The sequence below is a fragment of the Empidonax traillii genome, unplaced genomic scaffold (genome assembly GCF_003031625.1).
Source record: "Empidonax traillii isolate 1590-97213 ecotype Southwest subspecies unplaced genomic scaffold, ASM303162v1 scaffold56:size2478089, whole genome shotgun sequence".
Classification (NCBI taxonomy): Eukaryota; Metazoa; Chordata; class Aves; order Passeriformes; family Tyrannidae; genus Empidonax; species Empidonax traillii.
In genome coordinates this window covers 340,979-366,241 of record NW_020955249.1, presented here as the reverse complement: position 1 = coordinate 366,241, position 25,263 = coordinate 340,979, and the positions used below count along the sequence as shown (strand labels likewise).

At 38.9% G+C, this 25,263-nt stretch overlaps 1 protein-coding gene across 17 annotated transcripts in view; it reads right to left on the bottom strand.

Annotated features, from left to right (window-relative positions):
• Positions 1 to 65: 65 nt before the first annotated feature.
• NUMB (NUMB endocytic adaptor protein) overlaps positions 66 to 25,263 on the bottom strand; it is a 91,847-nt gene continuing 66,649 nt past the window's right edge. For 4 of the 17 annotated variants that reach the window (XM_027879611.1, XM_027879610.1, XM_027879612.1 and 1 more), the window contains 9 exons: positions 22,575 to 22,649; positions 17,300 to 17,377; positions 11,834 to 11,908; positions 9,749 to 9,889; positions 8,110 to 8,311; positions 5,921 to 6,223; positions 4,034 to 4,183; positions 3,043 to 3,186; positions 66 to 2,012 (listed from right to left, as the gene is read on the bottom strand). In XM_027879611.1, coding sequence (XP_027735412.1) covers positions 1,297 to 2,012; positions 3,043 to 3,186; positions 4,034 to 4,183; positions 5,921 to 6,223; positions 8,110 to 8,311; positions 9,749 to 9,889; positions 11,834 to 11,908; positions 17,300 to 17,377; positions 22,575 to 22,649 — 1,884 coding nt within the window. In that variant the 3' untranslated portion in view covers positions 66 to 1,296. Of the gene's footprint in view, positions 2,013 to 3,042; positions 3,187 to 4,033; positions 4,184 to 5,920; positions 6,224 to 8,109; positions 8,312 to 9,748; positions 9,890 to 11,833; positions 11,909 to 17,299; positions 17,378 to 20,245; positions 22,205 to 22,574; positions 22,650 to 25,263 lie in introns of all 17 variants that reach the window. The other 13 variants (XM_027879619.1, XM_027879613.1, XM_027879614.1 and 10 more) reach the window with 13 other exon arrangements.

Sequence of the window (25,263 nt, the reverse complement as noted above, 5' to 3'; positions counted from 1 at the left end):
ATACCCAGAAGGGCAAATGCTGAAAACTGAATCAGGGTGGGAAATAAAACTTTCACAGACAGTGCTTCTACCACCAACATTTATTTCTGTTAAAGCAGATTATAAATCATCAGTACAAATATATATAACTTACATTTGCTTGTAAGGCCAAAGTTTAAAAGTAAAGTTAAAATGAGATGGTTTTCACAAGTCACCAGAGGCAGAACCTGGACCAGCTGCAGCCTTAACCACAAGGTTTCACAAATCAGTGGGAAAAAATAAAACCAAAGTTAAAAACTGCTAAGAACTATTGACAGACAAACATAAAATGGTTTCCCAGGCAGTCCCAGGATGTAGATATGATTACAGTAAGTTGTCACAGTAGTGTTAGAACCAATAGATTAAGACAAAGAAACTGCAGCAATATATGAAAGGAAAAATCATACTATATAGAATATGTAGATTGATTCCAATAAAAAACAGTAAGTTTTCACCATGGTTTTCAAACCATGACAATACTGTTCTTTAATTTTCTTTGTTTAAAACTACGATATAATGACTTATTGGTTGTGATTGTTGTTGCAATATGCTACTTACAATGAACAGATACAAGAACAAGCTAGAGCCCCTTTTTCCACCCCCCAATATTACTTACAATAAGAATCAGAGATAAATCAATCTTATGTACAATTTCTTACATCCAACCCCCGTTTTTTTTAACCTTTGGCAAGATTACTTACAACTCATACAGCTTTTAATATCCAACTATTTAAAATATTCTAAATGCATAAAAATAAAGATTTTGGCTTTACTTTATTCTTTACATATAATATTCACTTTGTTACTCAAAATGGAAGCTCAACTTTTTCCACAAACCTAGCTTTAGCTAAGGTGACAACATCCCATCCATATCCACCCCCCCACCCTACCCCATTTTTCCCTGAGGGGGAACATCCAGGACTTGCAGGGCATCAGAAGGACACAGGTACAAAAATCTGCCTTCCTTTCTGTGTGAGATGATTGATGTTTCTGCAGAACAGGCTTTGGGACTGGGTGCCTTTATTTGCTCCATTCAACTTCCAGCTTTCCAAGTGAGGAGGGAATGCAGACTGGGGTGACTCCAGGATTCTTTTTAAGAACTGCAAATTAAATTCTCCGTATGTTTATGTCCTCCCCATAATGCTCCCTCTTTCTAACCTATTTTTGTTTTAAGGGACCTTTGGGATTATCAAAGCAAACTGATCGGTAACAGTCCCCTTTGCTCCCTTTATCCCTCTATCCTAATGTACAATTTATCCATCTCCCCCACAGGACTGCTTAAAGTTCAATCTCAAACGTCTTCTGTAAATCGCTTGAGAAGGGGTTAGTTGGGGAGGGGTTAGTGCGCTGCTTCGCCTTGCTCTCTAGTGCTGCCCACTGTGCTTCAAACGGGTCTACCTGTGGAGCAGCCGCGGGGGGCTGGGAATGCTTGTCCTCGGCAGCCCATTTCCCACCGTCGACTCCGTTGAAAGCGGCGGAGCCGTTGTGCTGCGCGGGGGGGTTGAAGAAAGGACTGGCTGTGGCGCTGCTGCTTTCGTACTGCGGGAGCGTCTGCTGTTTGACAAGACTGGGGGACTGATGCGGGTGGGCTGCTGGAGTGTGGCTTGCGGTACCAAAGACGTTGGCTACCATCTGGGAAGGTGTGATTCCAACCACAGGGACGCTTGGGGCTGCATAGGTCATCCCGTTTGCTACAGCATAGGGCTGAGCTGGAATAAATGCTGGCTGCATGGGCGGGACCACACCCACCGGCACAGGCTGAGGCGCAATGAAAGTGCTGACTGGGAAGGCTGGTGCTGACTGGGAGGCTGGAGCTGCTGGAGGAGGCTGGAGCAGTGGCTGTGGGGCCGGGGCTGAGGTTGGCTGCTGTTGGGCTCTCACAGTCTTTGAGACCTCTTCCAACCAGCGGTCTGCCTCTGAGGGAGTACGTCTGTGATTTCCTTGGAAGAGACTTGGTGAGGCTGCACCTGAGGAGGTGCTGCTCCATTCAGTGCCTGGGAAGGAAAGCATGGGCAAGTCACTGATATTTCCACTCCTCACCCTTTTATTAGTTAGAAAGGCTGGAGGATATACACAAGGACAGACAGACCTCCTCCCACCACGACTGAAAGATGCTACAAACACTGGAAGCATCTTTATGCATCCACTGCACTGTTCTGTTCTAGGAAGACATTCATCAAGAAGGGGTAGTAGACAAGGGCTTTGTTGCTGAAATGCAGATTATGGGTGTTTTTCTTCATAGGAGACATCTGAGACTTTAGGGTGTGCAGAAGAGCTGCTGCCTGCACTCATAACTTGGTGGCAATGATCTAGTCCATAACCACGAGTTCCTCTGACTGGGGAGTATCAGTTTCTGAATGTACAGCTAGGACTGGTGGACTTAGAACACATAGCTATAGAAACTGCTTTGAAGACAAAGTTTGGAGCTCTTACAAGGCCAAGGAGAACCTACTACTTCACTAGCCAAGTTTCTCTTGTCGAGTGGCTCTTACACCAGGAAATTACATTAGTTAAGACTGTAGCCTTCTACTACATGTGTCTGCATGGATGGCAGCCATTTCAAGTACCTCCCTACACTGTGTATAGCTGCAGACAAGGCCTGGAGAACAGAATGAACTCACCAAACAGGGGAAATGAACCTCTAAAGCCTTTAAGCAACCAACTTAATCCATCCCTATGTACGTTAGTAGAAAGAACACACAAAAATTAATTTGGGTGCACTTCAATTTTTTTCCCCTTCACACACACACACACACACACACACATACACAACTTCATTACTTCCTTTTTAAGCACTGAATTTTCTAAAATGCTGCCAAAATAAAAATCAGTCCAGGTTATAGACCCAGAACCAGCAAGTTCATCGTTTCCCTCCATCCACTTGTGCAAAAGGCTACTACTTCCGGCTTTTGTTCCTGTTCCTTCCACTTGCCATTAAATGGCACTGACAGTTGTCTCAAGGGCTCAATTGTGCTTTCGATCCAAGTTCTTATAGCAGTGCACCGGATCTACTTCCAATCTTACCAGTGACCACGGCTGCAGCTCCAGTATTAGCAGCAGGAGCATGAGCCCAAGGATTGGTTTCACGAACTGGCATAGCTGTGGACACTACAGCAGCTTGGGATGGTTTAGCAGCAAGCACACAGAAGGCAGAGGCAGTGCCATTAACTAAAATGGGAGCAGACAACATCAGTGCGATTAATTCATGCAAGGCATGCACGTGACTGGAATATTAGTGGGTCAGGTCATACCTATCAACATACAACAACTTCAGACACTTCCACATGACAGCAGTTTGTGTAAATTAGCCAAAATGGACTGACAGACGATAAAAGTAGTAAATTCCATTTCACCAAGCCAACACTTGTTCAGAATATTGTGGGATGGTGAATTAATTATGTATTTTAAGAAGTCTTGAATTCTGATGACCAACTGAAGTTAAATTTGTTGTTGTTATAAGGAAGAGATAGGGCTCACCAGAAGTTACTGTATGGTTAATTATTTCAGATTCAAAATAACACATTTTAGATACAAAGTAACAATTACTACATTTAACATGGAGTGGTTCTTTTTTCACACAACTTGCATAAAAGCACAGCAATGAAATGAAGATTAGCAGCTGCTATGAGTTCTATCTCTCCACAACTTATCTAAGAATTTGTGTGAAAAATAGTAATTGTGGTGGCACAAAACCTCTTCTCTTGTGAGATTTGGTTCCTATGACACACAATTGGTAAGGTTTTTGCAGTTGAAGAGGCAGAATGTTAAAATAGCCATTACCTCAATGCCAGTCCCTTCTACAGGTAACTATCGTGTGGTAGGTGCATGGATTTCTTGTTAAAAACAAAACCACAGAAAAACTAAACAGACAAGATGAAAAAAGCCGGATGCATTCACCTTAAATACTGGTAACAGGACTTGCACAAGAAATTAAGACCATGTGTTACTGGAAAGCAACATTTTGTGCATTCAAGCCTAATCCAGCGTGACCGCGGCACGCAAAGAAATCACAAACCTTGAAAGGCAGGAGACTGTGGTGCGACTACTGTCACTGGTTTTGTCATGGGGGCCGAAGAGAAAGGGTCTTCTGAGGGTGTGCTGAAAGCACTGGTGATCTGAGAGCACAGGGCGCTAATGCTGTCTGTTTCCCCTTCTACCTCAGGGACTAAAATGTAAACAGAATTCATTAAATTGGAAGTTTAAAGGATACAGAAACAATTTACAAATACCAATGTGAAATTGAAATGTAATTAGTTCTTTTATGTCCTAGATGTTCTTGCCACTGATTTGCATGACAGCTTTTTTTTAAAATTAGTGTTGACGATCTGACCTAAAATAGAACACCACATCAGTGTATTTTGTGACTAAGTCAAGAAGGTAAGGAGATCACCATTCCAAATTTAAAGGAGGCTCATAGTAGAAATAAAAGTGTTTTCTATAGCTTTAGTAGAGATCTAAATCTTTGAGTATTAAAGTGCTAAATATATCAAGGATTGGTATTAAGATTTGGCACTCTGTGAAATAAAAATACTTGTGATAGATTTAAGTGTTCCCACAACATACTTCTGCAGTAACTACATGAAGTTTAAATGTGCTGACAGCAATGCAGAGCAGCAAGTTCATTCTGGATTTAGAATGTTGATTGTTCCAGTTCAGCAGTAGCCGAAATCCCCAGCTCCTGTGCTAAAATCATAAAAGCAAAAGCTGAATGCTCAAATAAAATGGACACTCAGTTTTAAACCAAGTATCAGTATCACGTGGATAAAGTAACATCTGGAGTAAAACTGCCAGCTTACCAGATGTTCTCATTATTACTAATTGCATCGTTTATCAAAAGTACCTATCATCAGTCCTTCATTGCACAGAACTGACATAAGCAGGCATAATCAAGCACAAATACTGTAAGAAACGTAAGATGGCTGGACTCAACATGCACCATACCTAAAATATAGGGGGAGGCATGCCCAAAAATTGTTTCTTTCAGGGATAGTCCAATACAGTGCATGTAGTGTGACAGTAAGCAGCACTGGCAGTGGCATATATGGAAACATGCATCATAATTGTTCTGAATCATGAAAAATTCAGATTGTAGTGTGCTCGGTGAGTATCACTAGTGAGAAGTGCACTATTATTGTAAAACTCATCAACTCAGTGCTGGTCTTAAAGCACAGGTCACTAAACAAGGATTATAAGAGAAGTCAGACTAAGTTTTTTTGTTGAGTTTGCCTTTGCCACAGTGATTTTTACTTCAAAGCTTAGAACCCCAAAACGAGCCCTGTTGCCAATTGAGAGTATAGCTGGCCTCCAGGATAACCTAGCTAAGGGAACTCTAGGACATTATGCAAGGTACTGAGCACCCCAGGTGTTTATACTGGGATCACTTCTAGAAAACCACAGCACCATCACGTGGAAACTGTACCACTTAAAACATTAAAGTTTCTTTTAATGCGAGGTGAAAAGCAATTTCATTGCTCTCAGAAAGAATTCAGACAGGCAGAAGGACAGACAAGCATCACGTGATCCCCTGACAAGTGGTTAAGGACTTGAAGGGATTTGTCTCTCAAGATGCCCTGACAGTAAGTGGAAGAACTGGTTCAGTGACTCAGAAGGACGAGCCAGCACCTACTAATTCACCAACACCCATTCCTGGAGCACTTCACGCTGTGATCCAGTATTTCAGACAGTGATTACAATATTTTGTCTTCTGCACGTGGACAGTGCATTTGAAATTCTTGACTATTTCCAAAGCAGAATTTTTCTGACATATAGCAATGTTTCTTCATGATAAATGATAACACGAAGAAGGATTTACTAGAAAATAAGGAGTTATTTGAAGACACAGAAAAAGAAAGGAGGAACAGACAATATCAGCTAATGTTTCACTGGAACCATTTGGTTTTACCTGAGTTTTTCATGGGGAAATCGGTCTTCCTTTGCACTGTTGAAGGCAGTTCATTTATTCGCAAAGACAACTGGCGTTTAAAAGGAGACATCTTTTGGCTAAGGGCAGGGAAGCCCCTGAAAGACCCTTGCCTGGCAAGCTGCTCTATAGGGGCATGTCTCCGTGGGATAGCGTGGGGATTGCTCATTTCTTTATCCAGAGAGGCAGCAACTTCAGCAGTAGGAGAGGTTGGTGAGCCAGAAGAGGGGGCAGTATTGTTTGGTGCAGCACCTGGTGCTGCTGTTTTCACTTCTGGTTCAACTGCTGGAGGAAACAGGGTGAGGTTAGAAGAGTAAAGCAAAGTACTGTTCAGCTGCCTGCCCCATTCCCATTTGTTCTGAAAAGAGAAATTGCAAGGATTTGCATAGCTAGTACTCTACCAAATGCGTTTCTAATAGCACAGCAGAAAAATCAGTTCTGTATACCTCCATGGGCTCCACCGTGTCACTTTACATACATCCAGGCTCCACAGCTTACTAAGGCCACTTCCCAGAAATGACAGCTTTACATATGTATTCTCTCTAGCTGTTCCTGAGACTCCAGCTCTAGAAATACTTGCAATTCATTTATGAGTAAGACTGAAAAATGGATTGTGTGTTTGAGACCTCTACTTTGCCTCACACAGAACCATGCCCAAAATATTACTATGAACTGTATTAAGTGACTTAGGGTGCCACAGCTCAGCAGCAACAGGGAACAGAACCCAGCTCTAGAACCCTCTTTCAAAAGCCACCCTGCCAGCCCTGCAGAATCAGCAGCAGCCAAATACACTGCACAAGCTTTAGCAGGCCAAAGGTAGCAGCAGCACTTAACAAGTTAGGCTGCATTCAGCGCTCAGGCTGCAGCTCCCCAGCTCTTCCAGGAAATAATAAAATAGCAATGGGGATTTTTTCCATCTCTAGGAAAACTCTCTCTCACTCATAAACGAATTGGCTTTGGGGATCACCAACACAGCAGGACAAGGGGAAAAATCTCTCATTGCTGGTATCAACTATTATTTTACCTATATCGTTTTCCAAACGTTTTAGGAAAAACAATTACCTTTTTTTTGACACATCAGCAGAACAACTAGAAGTCTGGTAAAGAGAGGAATCAGACTAGAGATTTCTGAGGAGCCGGAATGGTAGGAGGAACTAATTATGTTGTCTTGCAAGCTTCAGTACCCATGAGTTGCAGCTGCTCGTTCAAGTGAAACTTTTCTAATCAGTCTTTCTTGGAAAGGATTTCACACACCTTCATTGAGTCAAGACTTTGACTCATGCCCTCAAGTAACAAAGGCCTTGTTTTTAAGCTTCATTTAGCACATTCTAAAACTAACGTATGGGAACAAGCAGATGGATGATGAAAACAAAGATTAAAGTTTTGCAATCGAGGGGCAGCATAAAACTTGCTGTGAAATCCTCTGAAACAAAAGTTTGACTTCACTATAGAGAGTGGACATTATGAACATTATGGACATTACGAACAATATTTATAATATTTATTTTTTGTTAGCTGTAGAACTCCAGTACTTGTAATAATACTTGAGTAACAAGTTCTACACTTCAGTTTCAGAACACTAATACTGCTCTAAAGTCAGTTAGTTATGAGTTTTGAATATAATTAACAGTGTAACAGTTGTGTGTTTTATGGGGAAGGGGTGGTTGTTTTGTTCTGGTTTTTTTAGAAAACACTCTGTTCTTCCCTCATGCAGTATTATTCTATACATACACTCTGTAATCTAACATAAAAAGAGTAAAAAAATTACATTCTTTTTTAAGAAAAATCCATTTCATTTTCTGTTCATTCACCATAAGCTTTAGATGTGTTTGGCAAACTTGTCCTATTTTTATAATAATTTTCTAATAAAGCCTTTTAGTATAGTACCTACGGTGTTCTCTGCCATAAAGCAGGCTGACAAAACAAAGCAGAAGCAGCTTTCACATATGAAGCCACTTGCACCTTTTCTAGAAGGAATGTGGGAAAATGCGCTCTGAGTGAATCTGGGAGCAGTTTTGCATCCTGTGAAGTGACAAGAGTCTGGGAATATTGTCTGAACATAGCAAGGTTCAAGAGAGGGAATGCTCTAAGGAGGTCAAGCCTAGATCCTTGCACAGGCCTCACTGCTGGTTTTGCTCGCTACAGATGATTGTTTAAGTTGCGTCCCGTACCTTTAGCATCCGGCATCTGTCTCATAATTTCCTCTCTCTCTGCTTGTTCAGTAGCTGTAGTGACCCTGAATGACCCCTCTCTAGTGAATGTGGTTCTGCTGGCATCAAAGGTGGCAGTCACTCCACACTCCTTCTCTCGCTTCTGCTTTCGCTCCAGGCACGCTGCAAATGCACAGCCCACGGCATGACTCAACCTTTCCCCCTGCACAAGACAACATTGCATCATACAGTGAATGGATCAGAAACATACATGTGCTTCAAGCATCGCAAAGTGATAACCTGCCTTTATGGACGCATCTAATTCAGGCATTACAGAGAACTACTGTAATTACTCGCCTTTAGTACGGCTCTAAAATTAAACCTCGTACATAAAGACACCCAACTGCTAATGCACAAGCCGTGTTCAAGAAGGCCACCCAGGAATGAAGGAGACTGCTGGATAACCTGTTCAGTTCAACTGTTACTAGGATGACAGAGTGATAATGTGCCCGCATTGATCACTTGCCTCTGGATACATCTGTGCACAAAGAAGCTCTCTTGAAGTCATCTTAAGGTGTAAGTCCTGAAGGACAGATAGGTGCTATTCTCGGAGCAAGTTTACAGAGGGCTCAGGGAGACACAACCTTTGTGTGTAAGTGTGAAAATTAAAAGTACTTACACCTCTTAATGGCCCTGACCAAATACACAAGTTAAGAGTGCCTTCTGAAAAGCACTTCCATTATTCACCAGTGAGGTCAAAAGGATCCATTATCCAATAACTGCAATAAGGAAAGGAAATTCAAGTCGGAGGAAGTCCAGCAACCCAGCTGATACGGCGGTCACAGTTGAGTCAGATGCACTATTGCTACCAGTAGCTCAACTCATCTGTCATAATCAGTAAGTGAATTGACCTGTTATTCACAGAGGAAAACAGAAATGTTCCAGCTCTAGCTTAAGTTTTACTGGGAATTTCTAACTTCACTGTTTAAAGAGAAATGATAAATTGTCAAGTATCACTCCTCTGAACATGCAGCTCTGTGGAGTTCACGCAATAAGTTTGCATGAGGTTTCAAGCACAATATAATAAAGGCAGGAATCAACAAAAAGCAGAGAGAGGGAAAGGCCAGATCATGGAGTTAAATAACTTACTTAAGATTACACAGCAAGAAACTGATAGAGGTAACTTATTTTAAACCTTCCACTCAAAACACCTCTATCAATTAGAAGCAAACAGAATGCTAATTTAATTAAGTTTAGCTCCATTCCTCAACATTCAAGAAAACATTTGCATACAAGAGACTGCATTCATATCCAGTCTGTATTTACTTTGATTTTATCCTGGAAAAACTGTCATAGCAATTCAGTTTTTGGCTGTAAATATTTTCAGATGAGAAGATTTTCCTTTCAGCTGCAGATATCTGAGGTTGACTGCTTTCCTTTTATACACATGCTGAGCACCATTTCTCTCCACAAGACGACACCCCAGAGCAGTGGCAAATAATTCAGATATAGGGAATTAGAACTAAAATAATTTTTAAGAAGTAAGTAATATTCCAGATGGAGTCAAATCATATTGCAGTATTCTACGTACTCAATTTTTTCTGACCATTACTTCTAGCTAGGAGCTAGAAGCATTGGGCACACACCACATTAAACTTACCGTGTCCTTCACGGCCATAAAGCAGTGGCATATCCAGCGTCTCGTTGTGCCATCTCGACAGATGTACGAGAACGCCCGGTCAAAGTTCCTGTCTGGTGCGCAGAAAGAAACTTTCTCTATTGTCTGATCAACTATAAGATCCTAGAGGGAAAAATACCCCCCCACAATAAAGGAAATGTGAGCAAATATGGAAAAACACTGAAAAAGTAATTTTTAGTAGTAACTGCACAAAGATGAGTTATAGCAAAAAGAGGGTAAGCTGATCTGGCTATAAATTAACTGTCAACAAAGTCACCACTCAGAATCTGTTCCCCTTATGAAACAAAAAGAACAGATTACATTTTCCAACAGATACCTTTGGTAGAAGTGTGCCAAGGCACCACTTAAAAATTTAGGGATCCAAACAATTCCCATGATCTCTCTCTAGACTATGGAAGCACACATTTTTGTTTTGTTTTATTTTTTTATTTTTATTTTGTTTTATTATTTTTACAGCAGCTCCATAGTCTTGCAATCAAAAGGTCTTAAAAAGTCTGTGGTTAAAACATAAAGTGAAACTTATGGGAAAGTTCTTCAAGTGTGAAAAAGTCTAGCAGCTTCTACAAAAAGAGCAAAAACTGATCTGCCAACTAGCTGGGATGCAATGGAAAAGCACCAACAGCACTGGCAGTACTAAACATCCCTGATTTAGTCCCATAGGTTGATATAGAAGTGTTTTTATAAAGGAGATAGTACAGTTTAAGACTATGTCATATTCATTTAAAATTATTTTCTCAACTTTTTTTTTTTTCAAAATTCTTTCTTTTGGTTGACGGCTAGTATTTGGCACCTCTGCTGATGTACTGAACCACCAGGAGGCAATAGTATATTTTCTTTTTAAATCCCATACTTTAAATTAACTCCAGAGTCTGCACATCTTATTAAAATTCAATTTGAAAATATTACATATATGCAACAACATTTCTAAAAATAATGTATTATTACTTTTAAATGAGGCAATCAGTAGACTGAGTTCACTCCCATCAGTATGTTTGTATTAGGAACTGGATTCTTGAGAGATGGCAGTTTTAGCCCTGATGAAGCATTCCATAAGAGCAGCCCTGGAGAAGTCTAGCCACAGAGCAGATATTTGACAGGCAGTACTGCAGAGGGCTGTGAATTATCTCTGCCTGCCAGTGTTGGCTTGTAGAAATATCTTGTAGGTTGACAAAGTAAGTGTTAAATGATATGAATATAAAGCAAATTATTTCAGATTGAGAAGAGTTAAAACCATTCTGATAGCCATGCCATCTTTTAAATACTAGTACACTTGTACTAGTATTTAAAGCTCTTATTTCTAATTGCCTACATCTACATAAAACCAAGAATCATTTGCTCTTACTTGCACACAGGTGCCTTGGTAGTACATACTCTGCTATTTCACCAAAAAAATTGTAATTTCACAATAAAAAAATTGTAAAACAATCTAGAAGGATGCCACAAATACATCAGCCTTCCCCTTCAGACCAACAGCTTAGATTAATATTAGAGGCTATCAAATCTGATATACTCGGATACTATTTAGCTTGAGTCTGAAGGCACAACCCCCTATTTAGATTACTTTCTTCATTGCATTCTTGGAAGCTCTTGTCCTTTCAGACCCATTCTAGGATTTGGATGCACTGAAAATGATATTGATTTATATATATATTGTATTGATTAATGTGAGTTTGCCTGTATATTACTATTGCAACCTTCTGCAGTTGTGCAGAACAAAGCCAAGGGACTTTCCAAGTTCACTGTCAATAGAACTTACTGGGGGGAAAAAATGGTTGTTCCAGTAAATGCAACAAAAAATATTCCAAGCTTGTGCTACACTTGCATTTTTTATAAAATGTGTCTCGAGAATAGCGTGGAATTAACTGGGAAAAAAATTAGCAGGCGTATGTATGTTTACAAAGCAAGAAATGATTAAGCTAATTACACACTTCAGTCTTCCTTTCAAATACCAACATTTGCATTAACATAAAGATTGGTGTCCATTTGAAGATACAGCACATACATTATTACAGAGAGATTTAAAACTTTTGCCCAGGGAAATCTAACCTTTGTTTTCTCGTCTACAACTCTGAGTCCATCCGCCGAAACCCACAGGACTGCTTTGACGGCCTTCTTCCCAGACTTTCAAGTGGAAAAAAAAAATAAGGGGAAAAAAACAAAAACAAAAACAAAACAGTTTTATGCCAAAAGCAGACTGCCACCTGCTTCCCCTCTCCAAGAACCATAACATTAAGTGTAGATGAAGTCCACGGTCAGTAGGGTGCCCAAAGCTCAATCCAAGTTGCAAAACATTCAGAGAACCAAGCCAAAGCCAATATTTCAGAAACAGCACATCGTGGGGATGGGGAGAGGGCACAGGACAGGTGAGGCAAAAATAAGGTGTACATCCACTGACAGTAAAGAATTCAAGATTGACCAAGTGGGTGAAAAATTCCACTAGAGTCAGAAGACACTAATTCATAAGGAGTTACACCACAGGTAGCTTCTTTAGCACAAATTTAAACATAGGAAAATTCTTACCTGATATTTCCACCAGCCCTACCCTCTGCCCGAATAGTCACATGGCAGAATCATGGCATCACCTCAAACCAGTGTTAAAAGCACCCCAAAATCATCAGGTACTGTGTAACTCATCGAGTTCATAAGCCTAATGCTAAGGTCGATAATCCAAACATGTTTCACTAATTTATTAATAGCTAAATGTCAAATCTTGGAAGAGAGGCAGAAAAATAAGATTTCTTAACCATTTGCTGTGTATCTTGAAAAAGCAATGGTGTGTGGCAGTGTGACGTAGCGGAGGAGAGGTCTGGCTTTTATCCAAGACCCAACTGTGGGAACTTTCAGCTGTTGCAAGCTGAGGGTAAGTAAAAGTGGGAAACACAGGAAGGCTTCAGGAGCCATTTAAATTACAGATTCTTTCTAGACTGTTTACTTTTCCAGGGCAGGTTACAGAAAACAGTATAAACACCATATTCTTCTGAAACAAATTCATTCAAAAGAAAATAGGTCAACACAATTTTACTGGTTGTTACTGAGAACTACTACTAGAAAAACAGTTGTTTTTTTCTTCTTAGCGTGTTACTTTAATTCCCAAGCCCCATACTTTAACCAGTTAATATTCTCCCCATAATGTTTTTCTAAGCACTGGGTTTACATAGTTTTTGGCTGCCAATGGCACCCACCAGAGACCACTCCAGGAAGTGAAGAGAGCAACAACAACAACAAAAAAGATGTAGGGGTATCAGCTAGTGGCTTCAAGCAAGAATTACAACTATTTTATCATTTTTTAATAGTATATTGCAAATGAATGTAATTTATATTCTTTCAGCAAGTAATGGAACCAGGACACATTCTGACATAAGCTACTGCATGTTCCAAGTCTGCAACACCAATTTTAACACCGTAAGGATGAATTATCTTAGAATGAAAAGTCTCCAATTATATCACATTGATTTCATTCTCAGAGAAAGCAGCAAGTGTGAAGAAAAAGGGCCTGGCAGAACTTTTGTTTTCTGGGGAGGAACTATCTGTCCCCATTTCAGAAGCAGCAATGACACCCCGGGCATTTTCAAAAAGCTTGGTGAGAACAGAGAATGGCACTGACTTGCACAGAAGAGTGTTTAAAGGGAAAAGAGAGAAAATAAGCACAGCATGAAAGCAAACTACAGAGATGGACTTGCAGAAGCAAGTTTCTAAATGACCATCCAGCGTGGGTATTCATTCAGAATCTGGAATGCCTAACGGAAACATTACAACTCTTAATGGAAGATGTACTTAAATTTACCATCATTTGTGTTAAAAAATATTGCAGCATTTAAAAGTTACTTCGAAATTTTGGTCTTAAAAGGCAGTAAGTATCAATACCCACAAAATGCAGTCTGTATTTTCAACGCTCAGAGAGCTTTCATACCCTAGAAGTCCCTATTATTTCCAAAACAAATGGTTTGTAGAGGTCTGTCTCTTTGAACTGTTTTAAAAAGAGCATCAATTTCTTATAGCCATTAATAGTCTTAAAGATCTTTATTTCAAGCAAATACAAACAATCAAGAGAAGATAATGCCTGCAGGTAACTACTAGTTTACTGTCATTAGAACAAGAGCAACACATCTTTACCCAGTAAACAATAAAAGTCTTGTTCCTACAGAAACTGTGAACAGTTCTAAAGTTTGTATTAAAGTCAAGTTTAACTGAGCTGGGTACTTCATAAAACAGTAATGATCTTCAGCAGAGCTATTCCTCACCTGTTTTTTTACCAAGTGAGGATTTAGAAATAGCTAACACTTCATGTTTCTCAGAATAAAATGAAAAGGCTAAAGGGCTTTCTAAGTCCTCTCTTTCCACTAGAAACATAAGTTTCAACATGCAAGATAACCTAATGTGGGTTTGCTACATTAAGGGAAAAAGAAAACACACTTTCATCTCTCAATTCTTTCTTCTAGATTTATGGATGGTTGGATGCAAGTGCTTTGAAAGGTTAAGTGCTCACAGTCTACACCCCACACCCACTGCTACTATCACTGGGCAACGAATGATTTTCCCGTTTACTGAATTCTCAGCTTATCTGTGCCTCCCAGTGATGTTTAAAGGAACATACTTCTCCAAATCAGTTTATATTGGATATACAAATCAAAGTACTACTCCATTATGGGCGGGATACTGCCAAGTAAATCATGATTATGAAGTAGATAAGAGCATTTGCACTTCTGGCACATACTGGACAAAGATCAGACCAGACGCAAGATACTGGATGGAAAGCAAACTCCAGTGCAGGATCGTAGCTTGTATACTAAACTGCAATGTTTAGGCAACTTCAAACACAAATATTTAAAGCAAATAGCCAATATCCATTGGAATGGTATGGTCTTAAATGTTGCTACCTCACCTGGAGATTCAGAGCAGTAGCTTGTCTTCATATGAATTTCAGAGTTTTTGGATGACAACACTGCCTGAGGAGAGCCACGTGTGGAACCGACTCCCGGAAGCCTGATTTGTCAGTGCTGAGTCAGCACCGATAGAAACCTCACTGCTCAGCACTTCTAGGGAGGTCAGTAAGCTGCTGCAATACAAGATTCATTATCTGGACTAATTTCAGAGTCCTCATACATCTCCAGGAGGGAGGGCAGGCACTCCTTCTTCTTCCATGCCCGAAGACAAAGCAGGACCATGGTGGGCTGGGCACAAAGGAAACCTCACTGACAGGCTGGCCATGCCCTAGAGATGAGCATCCACCAAACAAAAAGTATCTACTCTATTGTAAGGTGGAAAATAAAGTTTTAAGGCCATGAGAGCACAATTAAAGTTGCCCGATAATGCATTTTTTAAACATTTCTACATTGTTTCTAGTATTTCTGCCTATTTTATTCTAGCCTGGGACTTAGAAACAGCTCTAAAGATGTATGTGGAGTCTGAGGCATATATAAAGAATTTTTTTTCATTTCAGACTCCAGATAAAACATTGTGTGATGAGACATACACACACTCAGTGGAAGCAAAACACGAGAAAGATCATCAAATCTGTACTACTGCACTTTACAACAGAAAACCTTTAGTTTAAAAAGGTGAAGAGCCGCCTAAAGAGGCAGCTTATTTGATAACTGCAGAAGCCTAACCCAGAGCTATCAACAGACGTTTCATTTTTATTTAATATTGAAAAAAAAGTACTTTCAATACTAAACAATTGAACATTTCCAGACACAAATCTATCAGATTTACCTTTTACAGGGAGAAAAATATGGACAGGGAAAGCAGCAAACATGTCTAGACTGACTTTCTGAGAGCTGTGAGCGTGTTTTAAGTAGCTCTGCAATTTGGAATATTATATTAATCCCAGTGCAATGTATCTGGGGAGAAATTACAGATGAGACAGCCAAAAGATATTAGAGTTATTAGTATTTCTCAATTATTAATAAGAGAACAGCTGTCCCTTTCTTTGCAGATTTCCCTAGATGTGGGTTACTGTTGTAGGCCAAAGCTGCAAAAAAGGCACTTCCATACTGGTGCTGTGGGGATATCTAAACACTATGGATTTAAGTGATTTCAGTGCTAATTAATGTAATTCACAGGCTGAAGTAGAAGTAGGTCCTTCTTTGTCAAAATATTATAATACAAGACAAAGCAAATCTACAATGCTGTGAGAAAGTATCAGACTTCATTAAGAAAGCAACTGAGATGTAATAGGGAACATGGCATATTTAAAAATTTAAAAAGTCAAAGAAAGATTTTTATCTAAGTGCTATGCCAATATCTGTCCTTTTACATCTTTGCTTTCTCATGTATCCTAACATAAGTTAATAACAACAAGCAGAGAGAAAACTAACATATCTGATCAGTTTGAGGTAGGGGTTTTCTGTTCGTTTTCAATTTAGCATTTTGGGTTCGAAAGCAAACAGCATGTTTTGACTCCAGTCTTTGTAGATTCCAGCTCTTAAATTTCACTTGTGCATAGGAATTATCTCATTAATCTGACAGATCTGCCATCTACTGTATTTTAGCTCCTCACCATCACGACACTTTAGAAGTGTGCTTTCCCAGATCATAGAAAAAAAACAGAACTGAGGAAACAGCTGTCCCTGTGTGGCATGCATCACTAACTGAGTGAACAGTGAAAAAGCAGCAGCTGAAAAAACCTCACTTACTCCCCAAGCAAAGCCAAAACAAATCCACGACCACAGAATAATCTTCAAAAGACTCCAGTATGCATGGATGTTACCAACCTGTTAGTTTCTATTTAAGCCAAGTTTCATCTTGTAACAAGGTATTTCAGAAGCCCTATCTTAGATTAATTCCATACGAAAGCTAAATTAAAATGTTTTATGAAATTTTAAACACAGAGGGAGGAAAGAGATGAGAGGGAAAAGAGAGAGCAGTCTTCCTGCCTTGTGGAGGTGTAGACAGCAGGAATAAAACCACCCAGTCAACAGTACAGCACATTCTTAATAAGGACAAAGAGTTGCTTCTCTTCTTGTCTAAGACACTGTCTTTGTGAAAACAAGAGCAATGATAGAAACTGTAAATTGAGTTGAAATTAGGAAAACATAGTAGGTAAATGCCTGGTCTCATCTCCATATACCTTTGAACTAGGACTGTGCTCAAAAAAAGAAGGTTTAAGAGATGGCACACCAGTTTCTCCCAGTGCCAACATTTGGGGACCAACTCATGCTGTAAGACAGCTGAGCATGAAGCACTTACAAGGCACAGACCTCAACTGTTCTGTAGGTATTTGCCCAGGTAATGTAGGTTGGCACAAGTTTAAGGGTTTAAAAGGAAAATTTTAATTTTTTTCAGGAAGACCAAATCACTTCAGAACACTGGATCTCCAATACAGTCCATAGAGATTTAAGTTTGTGTTTCAGGTTACTTTTTAAACCGTATTCTTACGTTGATCCCAAGTCTGTTTTAGAAGCAAATATTCTGAAATGGAATTAGGAACTCTCAACACCCTGATTTTACGGCAAGGCTATACCAGGGATGTAACTCCTTATAGTGCAAGCACAAACAAGGCATTAAACTTACTTTTCCAAAGAAGCCTTTGAAGAACTTCCTTTCCTGGAGGAACAGGGGGGACAAGTCGAGCGCTATTACTGTAGGTAGCTAAAATGTCCCAGGGTTTTCAAACCAACAAGCACACACAAGAATAGGGTTTGGAGGGAAAGGAAGGGGGTTTTAGAGTTATCCATGAGAAGGTGCGACAGGCAAATGTGAAAATAATCCCATGAAAATGCAGATCAAAGGGCACACACACAATTCTAACAAGCTACTGCCCTGAAATTGGTGGAAAGAAGAAAACCTCAGCCCCAATTTCATGCAAGGTGGTTACTTTATTTTCACTCTCCCTTGTTTAGTCCCTTTTAGTCAGGTTATAAACCAAACTTGGCAGCAGACACAGTGGTTAAACAATTAAAATACTGTATGAGCTCTTGTGAAATGCAAAGTTCTAACTCCAGAACTGCAGTCAAGTTTGCTCTGTATCGATCACTCTTTCCCAAGCAAATGCTCTGCAAGCTGGAGAAGCATGTATGGCTGTTATAAAGCAGGGGTAAATACTGCTTCATTTTATTCCATTTATTTGTTGGTCTGGTTTACACACTACTCTTATGCTTCACATCTTTTGCAGTCTTTACTGAAGAGTGAAGAATTTCATGTTACTTTGTGGTAAAACTAAAACACAAATGAGAGCCCTTCCTCTTTTTCTAAAGTCTTCCAAGACTTTACGTAATATTTATATATTACTAGCAAATACTAGTTATTCATTCTGCAACTCTGAATGAATAGGTTGAACAGCCTTTCAAGTCAGCTCAGACAGGGGAAGGACAGTTAGACAAGTGCAAAGATACCAAGGGCTGAATTACGACTTCCTAAATTTCTTCAGCCTAGAAGCGATTATACTGCTTGCTATGTTTGCATTAAGAAGAGGGCAGCATGCAATTTTAAGCATATTTGCATGCAGTTTAGTTTTATTTCTAGCTTTATTTCGTTATCAGATTGTGGAAATTAAACGAGAAGATCGGAAGCGATCGGCTGAGAGAACACTTGCCCAGGCCTGGTGCTCTGTGAGCACAGCCATGTGCTGCTCCACATTTGAGGGAAGCTGACATGAAGCGTAGAGCTGTTCCTGCTATCCTTTCAAATTGTTTCACTTCTAAGAAAGCTATTGTATAGTAGTAACGAGGAGGAGGTGGAGAATTGCAGGTGAGACAGGGAGCATCTCTGTGACAGCTCCTGACCCCACATTTACACTGTGCAATTCTAACCTGTTGATCAATGATGATATTATATTAAAAATATTACCAGAAATCTCCTGAGGCAGTGTCGCGAGAATTGACTGATAAACAAGGCTGTATTTAAAACAAAGCTATGGTTCTCACGCAAGTCAACAAAAGCCAGGAAGAACAAAGTTAAGAAGGGAGCGTCAATCTCGACTTTGCATTTCCTGGCCTCTGCTGCTGTGTGCCTCTCTGCCCCATGTCCTCCTACAGCACGTTTTACCGAGTATCTGCGCATTTATGTCAACTCATAAAGAACATCTTCAAGTTCAATCAGCTGAAAAGCTTAAGAATTTTAGGAGGCAGGAACGGTTCTGTATTTGGACAGGATGTGCTGAACACTAGGAGGGGAACTAATGGATTAATCGCAATGTAGTGTACATAATGAGAAGGGGTTGGATGCTGCTGCCAAGTTGAGCAATGACTATTGCATTACACTAAATAACAGCTTTCTAAAGACAGCAAAAGCTGAAGAGATTCACCAGAAGCTACCTCATTTTTAGGTGATGGTTAATTTTACTCTCAGCAAAATGCTTGTTAAACAAGATTATTTTTTTAAATAAACTAGACAGGGTTAATGGAAAAGGCAACATGCAAAATGGGTTTTAAAAAACACTAAGTTAATGTAGTTTAGAGATAACTAATGCATATTTTAAAACATTAAATTATGTCTCTTTACCTGCTAAAACAAGAACATACATTAAAATAAATGCATCATTTAAAACAAAAAGTGGCAAGTTAGAAACCATACTACAAGCTAAAGCTGATTTAAAATCAAAATATGACATGAGAGAGTATACTTTTGTCTTTATGTGATGTTACCACACCTGAGTCGAATACACTTACAAGGCTCTTAAAGTTACTTTCTAGTTGGCACTAAATATTTTAAATTCAGTGAAATGGTTATAAAGAAACCATTTAGAGCTTAGTGTCCAACTACAAGGATATGACCAGACAGGAAATGTGTACAAAGTTAGCGATATATCCCTACTAAGGGAAGAATGTAAGCTACATTGGTAATACTCTTTTAAGGGAAAAATGCAAGGTCCATTGATAATATAAACCCATGTTAATACTAGAGTAATAACTGAATCCATGGATTTCTGATCTATTAATGAGACTCTAGTGCCACTTCATCTGGCAGAAAATTACATATTGTTGGTATGCAGTTTTACAGATACAAAACTGTAACAACAGAATACAGTATGGATGAGGGATTCTTGAGCTAAAAGTGGCTTCTTTTACTCAGTTGTCAATTAAACAATGTCTGAATAAAATGCTCACCCATCAATTGGTTTCAGGTTCTGCAAGACGCAATATTCAAAAATAGTTATGCCACATAAAAGGAACAGGTAATAAAAAAAATTCCCTGAAAGGTTATTACACACAATAAAGAGACAGAGAGATCTGTTTGCATCTTTTCCTTCAAAAAGCAAAGCAGTCAAGTTTAACAGTGTTCTATATTCTTGACAAATCCCATTAAATTTTTTTTAAAATCCAGGACTCAAACCCTATAAAAATAGCCTTCAGATCCCCAAACAAATTTCCAACTGTTGTAGAGCAAGAATTAAGAGGGAAAAATATATCTATTAAAATAAGTAAAGACAGACAGAATTGAATTATTAAAAGCTACAAGACACAAGTATTTCAACAATTCTCATTTTTATTGACTGGATTTATAAAACCTACACCTTACCTGCAGAGAAAATAAGAAAGACTGAAGTAGCCCAGATACATTTAGATGTAGTTTAAGCATACGGAAAGTGAAGTCCAATTTCCCTTAAGCTAGTCTTTCAGTATGAGAGTACTGCACCTTAAACTTGTAATTCTTTCAAAACCAAGAGAAAGCCCACTAAAATAACTAAGTAATGTGAAAGAAAGAGACTACCAGAAGAACAAACTGTTTTCTTATCACATTCCTCGTATGCTGAAACATTACCCTGTGTTTGGTTTCTGCTAAATTAAGAGAGCGTATTGTACAGAAGAGAGCTTTCAGCAGTAGTGGTGTCCTAAAGAAATGCCTCTGGTTTAAAATCTACATGCTGGGGTGAGGGGTAGGGCTTGAATTGCAGTGAGCAGCTCCAAATGAACCTTGGATCTGATGGAGTCTAGAACTAAAGCATATATAAAGTACTTTCAGTAATCTGAATCTTTCTCTTGGGGCCCAAAGAGAATTTCACCTCTACTTCTCAACTTCCAACACTGACAAAGGAGACAATGTAAACAGCAGTTTTAAGAGATGTCTGCTTCTGCTCAGTTTATAAATAGACACCAAAAACTTCAAACTGCAGAAAAAAAAAATCAAAATTATCTGAAGAAAAATGTTTAATTTAGGGGAATAGGTAAGATTCACATCTTCGACAATGTGGAATAATGACATAGCACAGAATGGAGAACTTTAACTATTTATTTCCAGGGAATGCACTGTAAAAGATATCTAAGTCTGACATTTGAATCAATAATTCATGTGATCAAGAATCATAATCCTGGAATTATCCAGATTCCAGAAGAAACTGGGTGCTATGCTTTTACTATGTCTCATTAATTATAAGTTTAGCTACTCTTCACTGACTTGTGGACTTGCAAGATTTTTGTAACTAGAAAAACAGCTACTTCAAAGCATAGCTCTCCAGGGAAGAGAGTGAGAGAAGTTCCATAAAGTAGATGCTGCAGTGCTATTTGGTGTGCTAACAGAAAGTATTCTGAGAGAACAAAAAACAGAAAAGGAAAAAAAATGGATGCAATTCATTGTGTGGTCAGTACTTGCAGGTACATAAGCTAAATCCACAGAACAAAGAAACTAATTTCTATTTTGTGTGGCCTTTTTTAATAAAAATCAATCACTAATCACTGTGGACTGAATGGGAACAGATGGGATGAGGCTTTAACAGGTTGCTACACATTAGCTGAGAGAGAAAAGAATGAAAAGACTTGATTTTAATCAGAGCACTAACCAATTCAGAAACTTTACAGCACAACAGAAGGCAGAGAAGACAACCTATAATCTTCCACTGTGTGCTAGGAAGAAGAGAAGAACAAGTCTAGATGGAAGCCACTTGAGTTCTCAGATTTGGTGAGGAAAATAAAGGGATGTCCAATAGTAGATATTTTAAGTTAGCAAAGGTGTAGTAGAAGGGTTTGATGGACTTCCAGTGATTTCGTTGAGCTGCAAGGGTAAAAGAGTTTCTTCCACTGAAGGCATACTAAAGAATGTATATAGCTAAAACATATAAGAGAAGTAATGACAAGGATCGCAGTTCTCTATCTCCATTCAAAATTCAAATTTTTTATGTCCTTTCTCCTGTTCTCTTCTCAGCCTCAGTTCCTTGACAGACTGATCCCAGGCTTTCTGGAGTTTGCTATTTCCGCAGGATTTTGTGGTATTATTACTTCAGGAAAGAGATGATAAGACCTCTTCAAATGAGCCACAGGACTACAAAGAGCTTTGAACGAGTGCCATTTACAGGAGCAAACGTTCACAGAAGCCAAACTAAGAGCAGCCCACTTCATGGCATATCAGAATTAGGCAGCCTTCAGGCCACTTTGAGCAGATGCAAGCCAGATTATTTCATGCATGACTACAATGTTGCAGTGCATTAGAAAAAAAGCAGCCTAAAACAAGTAATATTTTGTATAATAATGGTGAATTAAGTCACTATTAAAGTGGCAGGCAACAGAGGGAAAGAGAGAGAGGGGGAGAAGAAAAGAGAGAGAGGGAGAAAGCTGTTAAAAAAAACAATGGTTCAAGTCCCATATGGGTACCAACTTAGCCTGAAAGGTCACAGAGAATTTACACATTTGTTTTGCAAATAGTTTCTACAAGTAGAAAGGACAGTTGTAACTCTCCCTCTCATCATCAGATTAGCATGTCCCCCTAACTGCAGCAGAGCTCCCAAACCGGCCAACTGTTCTCCTAACATGGGTCAAAAGTTCAGTCCTTAGCTGGGGCACTGCTGCCGGACGGACCTTTTCCAGTAACACTCACAGCCCCAAAGCCAACTTTGTCACGAAAAAAATATACATACAGATTTCAGTCTCTTCACAGCATCTTCACAGATATGCATTCCTCTGGATTCATCCACTTCGACATGTCCCAGGTACTGCAGGAAAGAGAGTAGGGAGAGAAAAGCTTAATACTAGCTCCTTAAACTCCCAGGGTTTTGAGGAATCCAAGCTCTGAATTCATCTCAGTACAGCTGAGATGACAGACACTAACGGTGCTTTGCCAGCGTCCTTTTGAGACCTGCATTGGAGGGTTTGACTGTGTATATATATGGTGCACCAGCATCAGCAGAAAAGCATAATACAACTAGGAATTTTGAGGGAAAGATAGACTTTCCTTACTCACGGGAAAATATGAAATTGGAAAGTCCTGAAAACTGTATTTTCCTGCTTATTCAGAATGAGCTTCAGTCTTTTTTTTTATCAGCATAGCATGAAAATCTTACATCAATATAGAGATGGCAGTGAATAACTTATTTTTGAATAATGATAAATATATTTACTACCAAAAACTGAATTACACTACACAGTAAGATGAATAAATATATTTGAATGTTCACGTCCAAATACGAGAAATTTCAATGTTGCAAGCAGAAAAAAAAAATCTTTCTTTGCTCCCTTTCCCCCAACTCACCTTTTTTTTTCAATTGTAAACCAAAATTGTTTAACTTCATAACACCAACAAGCTGTTAAGTGGACTCAGAGATTCATCATTCTTACAAAAAGGTGAGGTTTTCTTTTTTGTTTTTTAATTTGTTTTTTTAAATATGCAGATTTTAAAAATGCATATTCATCTTACCAAGCATTGTTTAAAAAAACCCAAAAAAAACCAAACCAAAACCAAAAAAAAACCCAAACAAACAAAAAAAACCCCAGCAAAACAACGGTGAATAGAAACTTTAGGTTTCAAAGCTTTTAAATTTACAACCCAGAATATTATTAGCCTATAGAGAAAGCAATTGCAGGAAATAAATCAGTGTCTGGGATAGTTTAATTCTGTCACATTCTGTAACTTTTAGCTCTAACTTTTCCAATTTCCCTACCTTTTCCAATCATAGTTCTTTTTGATAGGGGAAGGAAATGTTCTCTCAGAAAAATTCATATCTTTATTCAAAGTAGTTAACTCCTGAAGAAAACCACAGAAACTATTAAAAGCTTTCTGAAGTTTTGTAGTAAGAGCTATAGGTCAGAGAAAACTTTCCCTGATTTACATGAATTGTAAGCAATTCAGCATTTATATTCTAGGTTAGTTAGGGAATGAATAAGTGGGTTTAAAATACCAAAATCAATACTAACAAGTCCCACTCAATAACAGAATATTCTGTCATGAGTTACCTGAAATCTCCTAGACTTTGTTTCATTGATTAGGATACCATACTTAGCTAGATGGACAAAAATATTTCATTCTCTAGCACCACACTGAAGCACTGTCAGATTAACATAATAGATTCAACTAAATGGACAAAATCAAGAGCGTTTTAAAGATTTAATAGCAATTGGAAAGTTGAGGTTTTTTCATGCAGGGCAAGGTGCTCCAGAAGAAGAAACTCTGTATATCATTAAACTGCTGAAAGGTTTAAATATTTTAAGTGACAGAGGGCTTTAGCATTAAATCTCACTATGTAGGATTTTTTCAGAGTTTAATGTGGATGGAACAATCCTATGAGAATTTCATTTAAACCAGCCCTCACAGCTGGAGAACAGCTCGATAAATAAATTGCATAGACACTAGACGGTAAATAAAAGAGATCTGACACTTTAGAGCTTTTTCAACATGAGCTCTGTGAGGCTGAAGCCTTATAATTGAACACTGGAGCTGCCAAAGCAGCAACTGCACTCCCTCAGTTGAGCTTGCAGAACAATTAGTATCTTGATTTCTCCAGAACACAAACTAGAACACTTTAATCCTAAAAATATGCAAGTAGTAACAGCTAAAGATGTAATTATATGTGTCTGGAAGTACGTATGTATATCAATGACTATCATACATGGATCTTCAGTTGTGCTATGACTCCTCTGGAAATTCTGAAGTCCAGAAACATAGAAATTCTGTCACTGAACATATTTGTCATGAGAAAGTTTTGGGTTTAGTAACTTCTCTTTAAAAAGAGAGTGATATATAGTGATATAGACAGAAACAAGGCTGAAGTTTATACTGGACAGAAAGAAAAAAAAAATACATGTAGGGAATGAGCCACCTAGTTTGCACAGCCACTATATATCATCAAAATAGAAGGCAACTTTCAGATTTCCTGAGCTATCTGCACATCTCCTTTACTCCAGTGTAGCAAAATGGTTTTAACTAAAGATCCAAACCATTCAGTCCCTGTTCTTGGCAACCTGCCTTTTGGTTGGAAAAGGGAGAAACAGAGCAGAGTAAATATTGCCTCATGTCGCACTGTAAAACAGACAACCATTTTCCCCTGTGTTGCCAAACCTCTATTCAAGTCCCATGCTCCAACTTTCAGCAATCAGTCATGCCACTGGTGCTGGAGACAGCAAGTTTAGCTGCAGTTTTCAAATACTGATTCCACTCCAGTGAATGGGGACATTATTACACATATCAAGTGCATCTACCCACACCAAAAGGCTACAATCCACAGACCTCACTGAGCATCAATCAATTCTGAATTATAAAAGAAATTACACTGTCACACAATACTTCTTTATTATATAGAGGACAAAAGCTGCTTTGTTTGCATTTACACATTA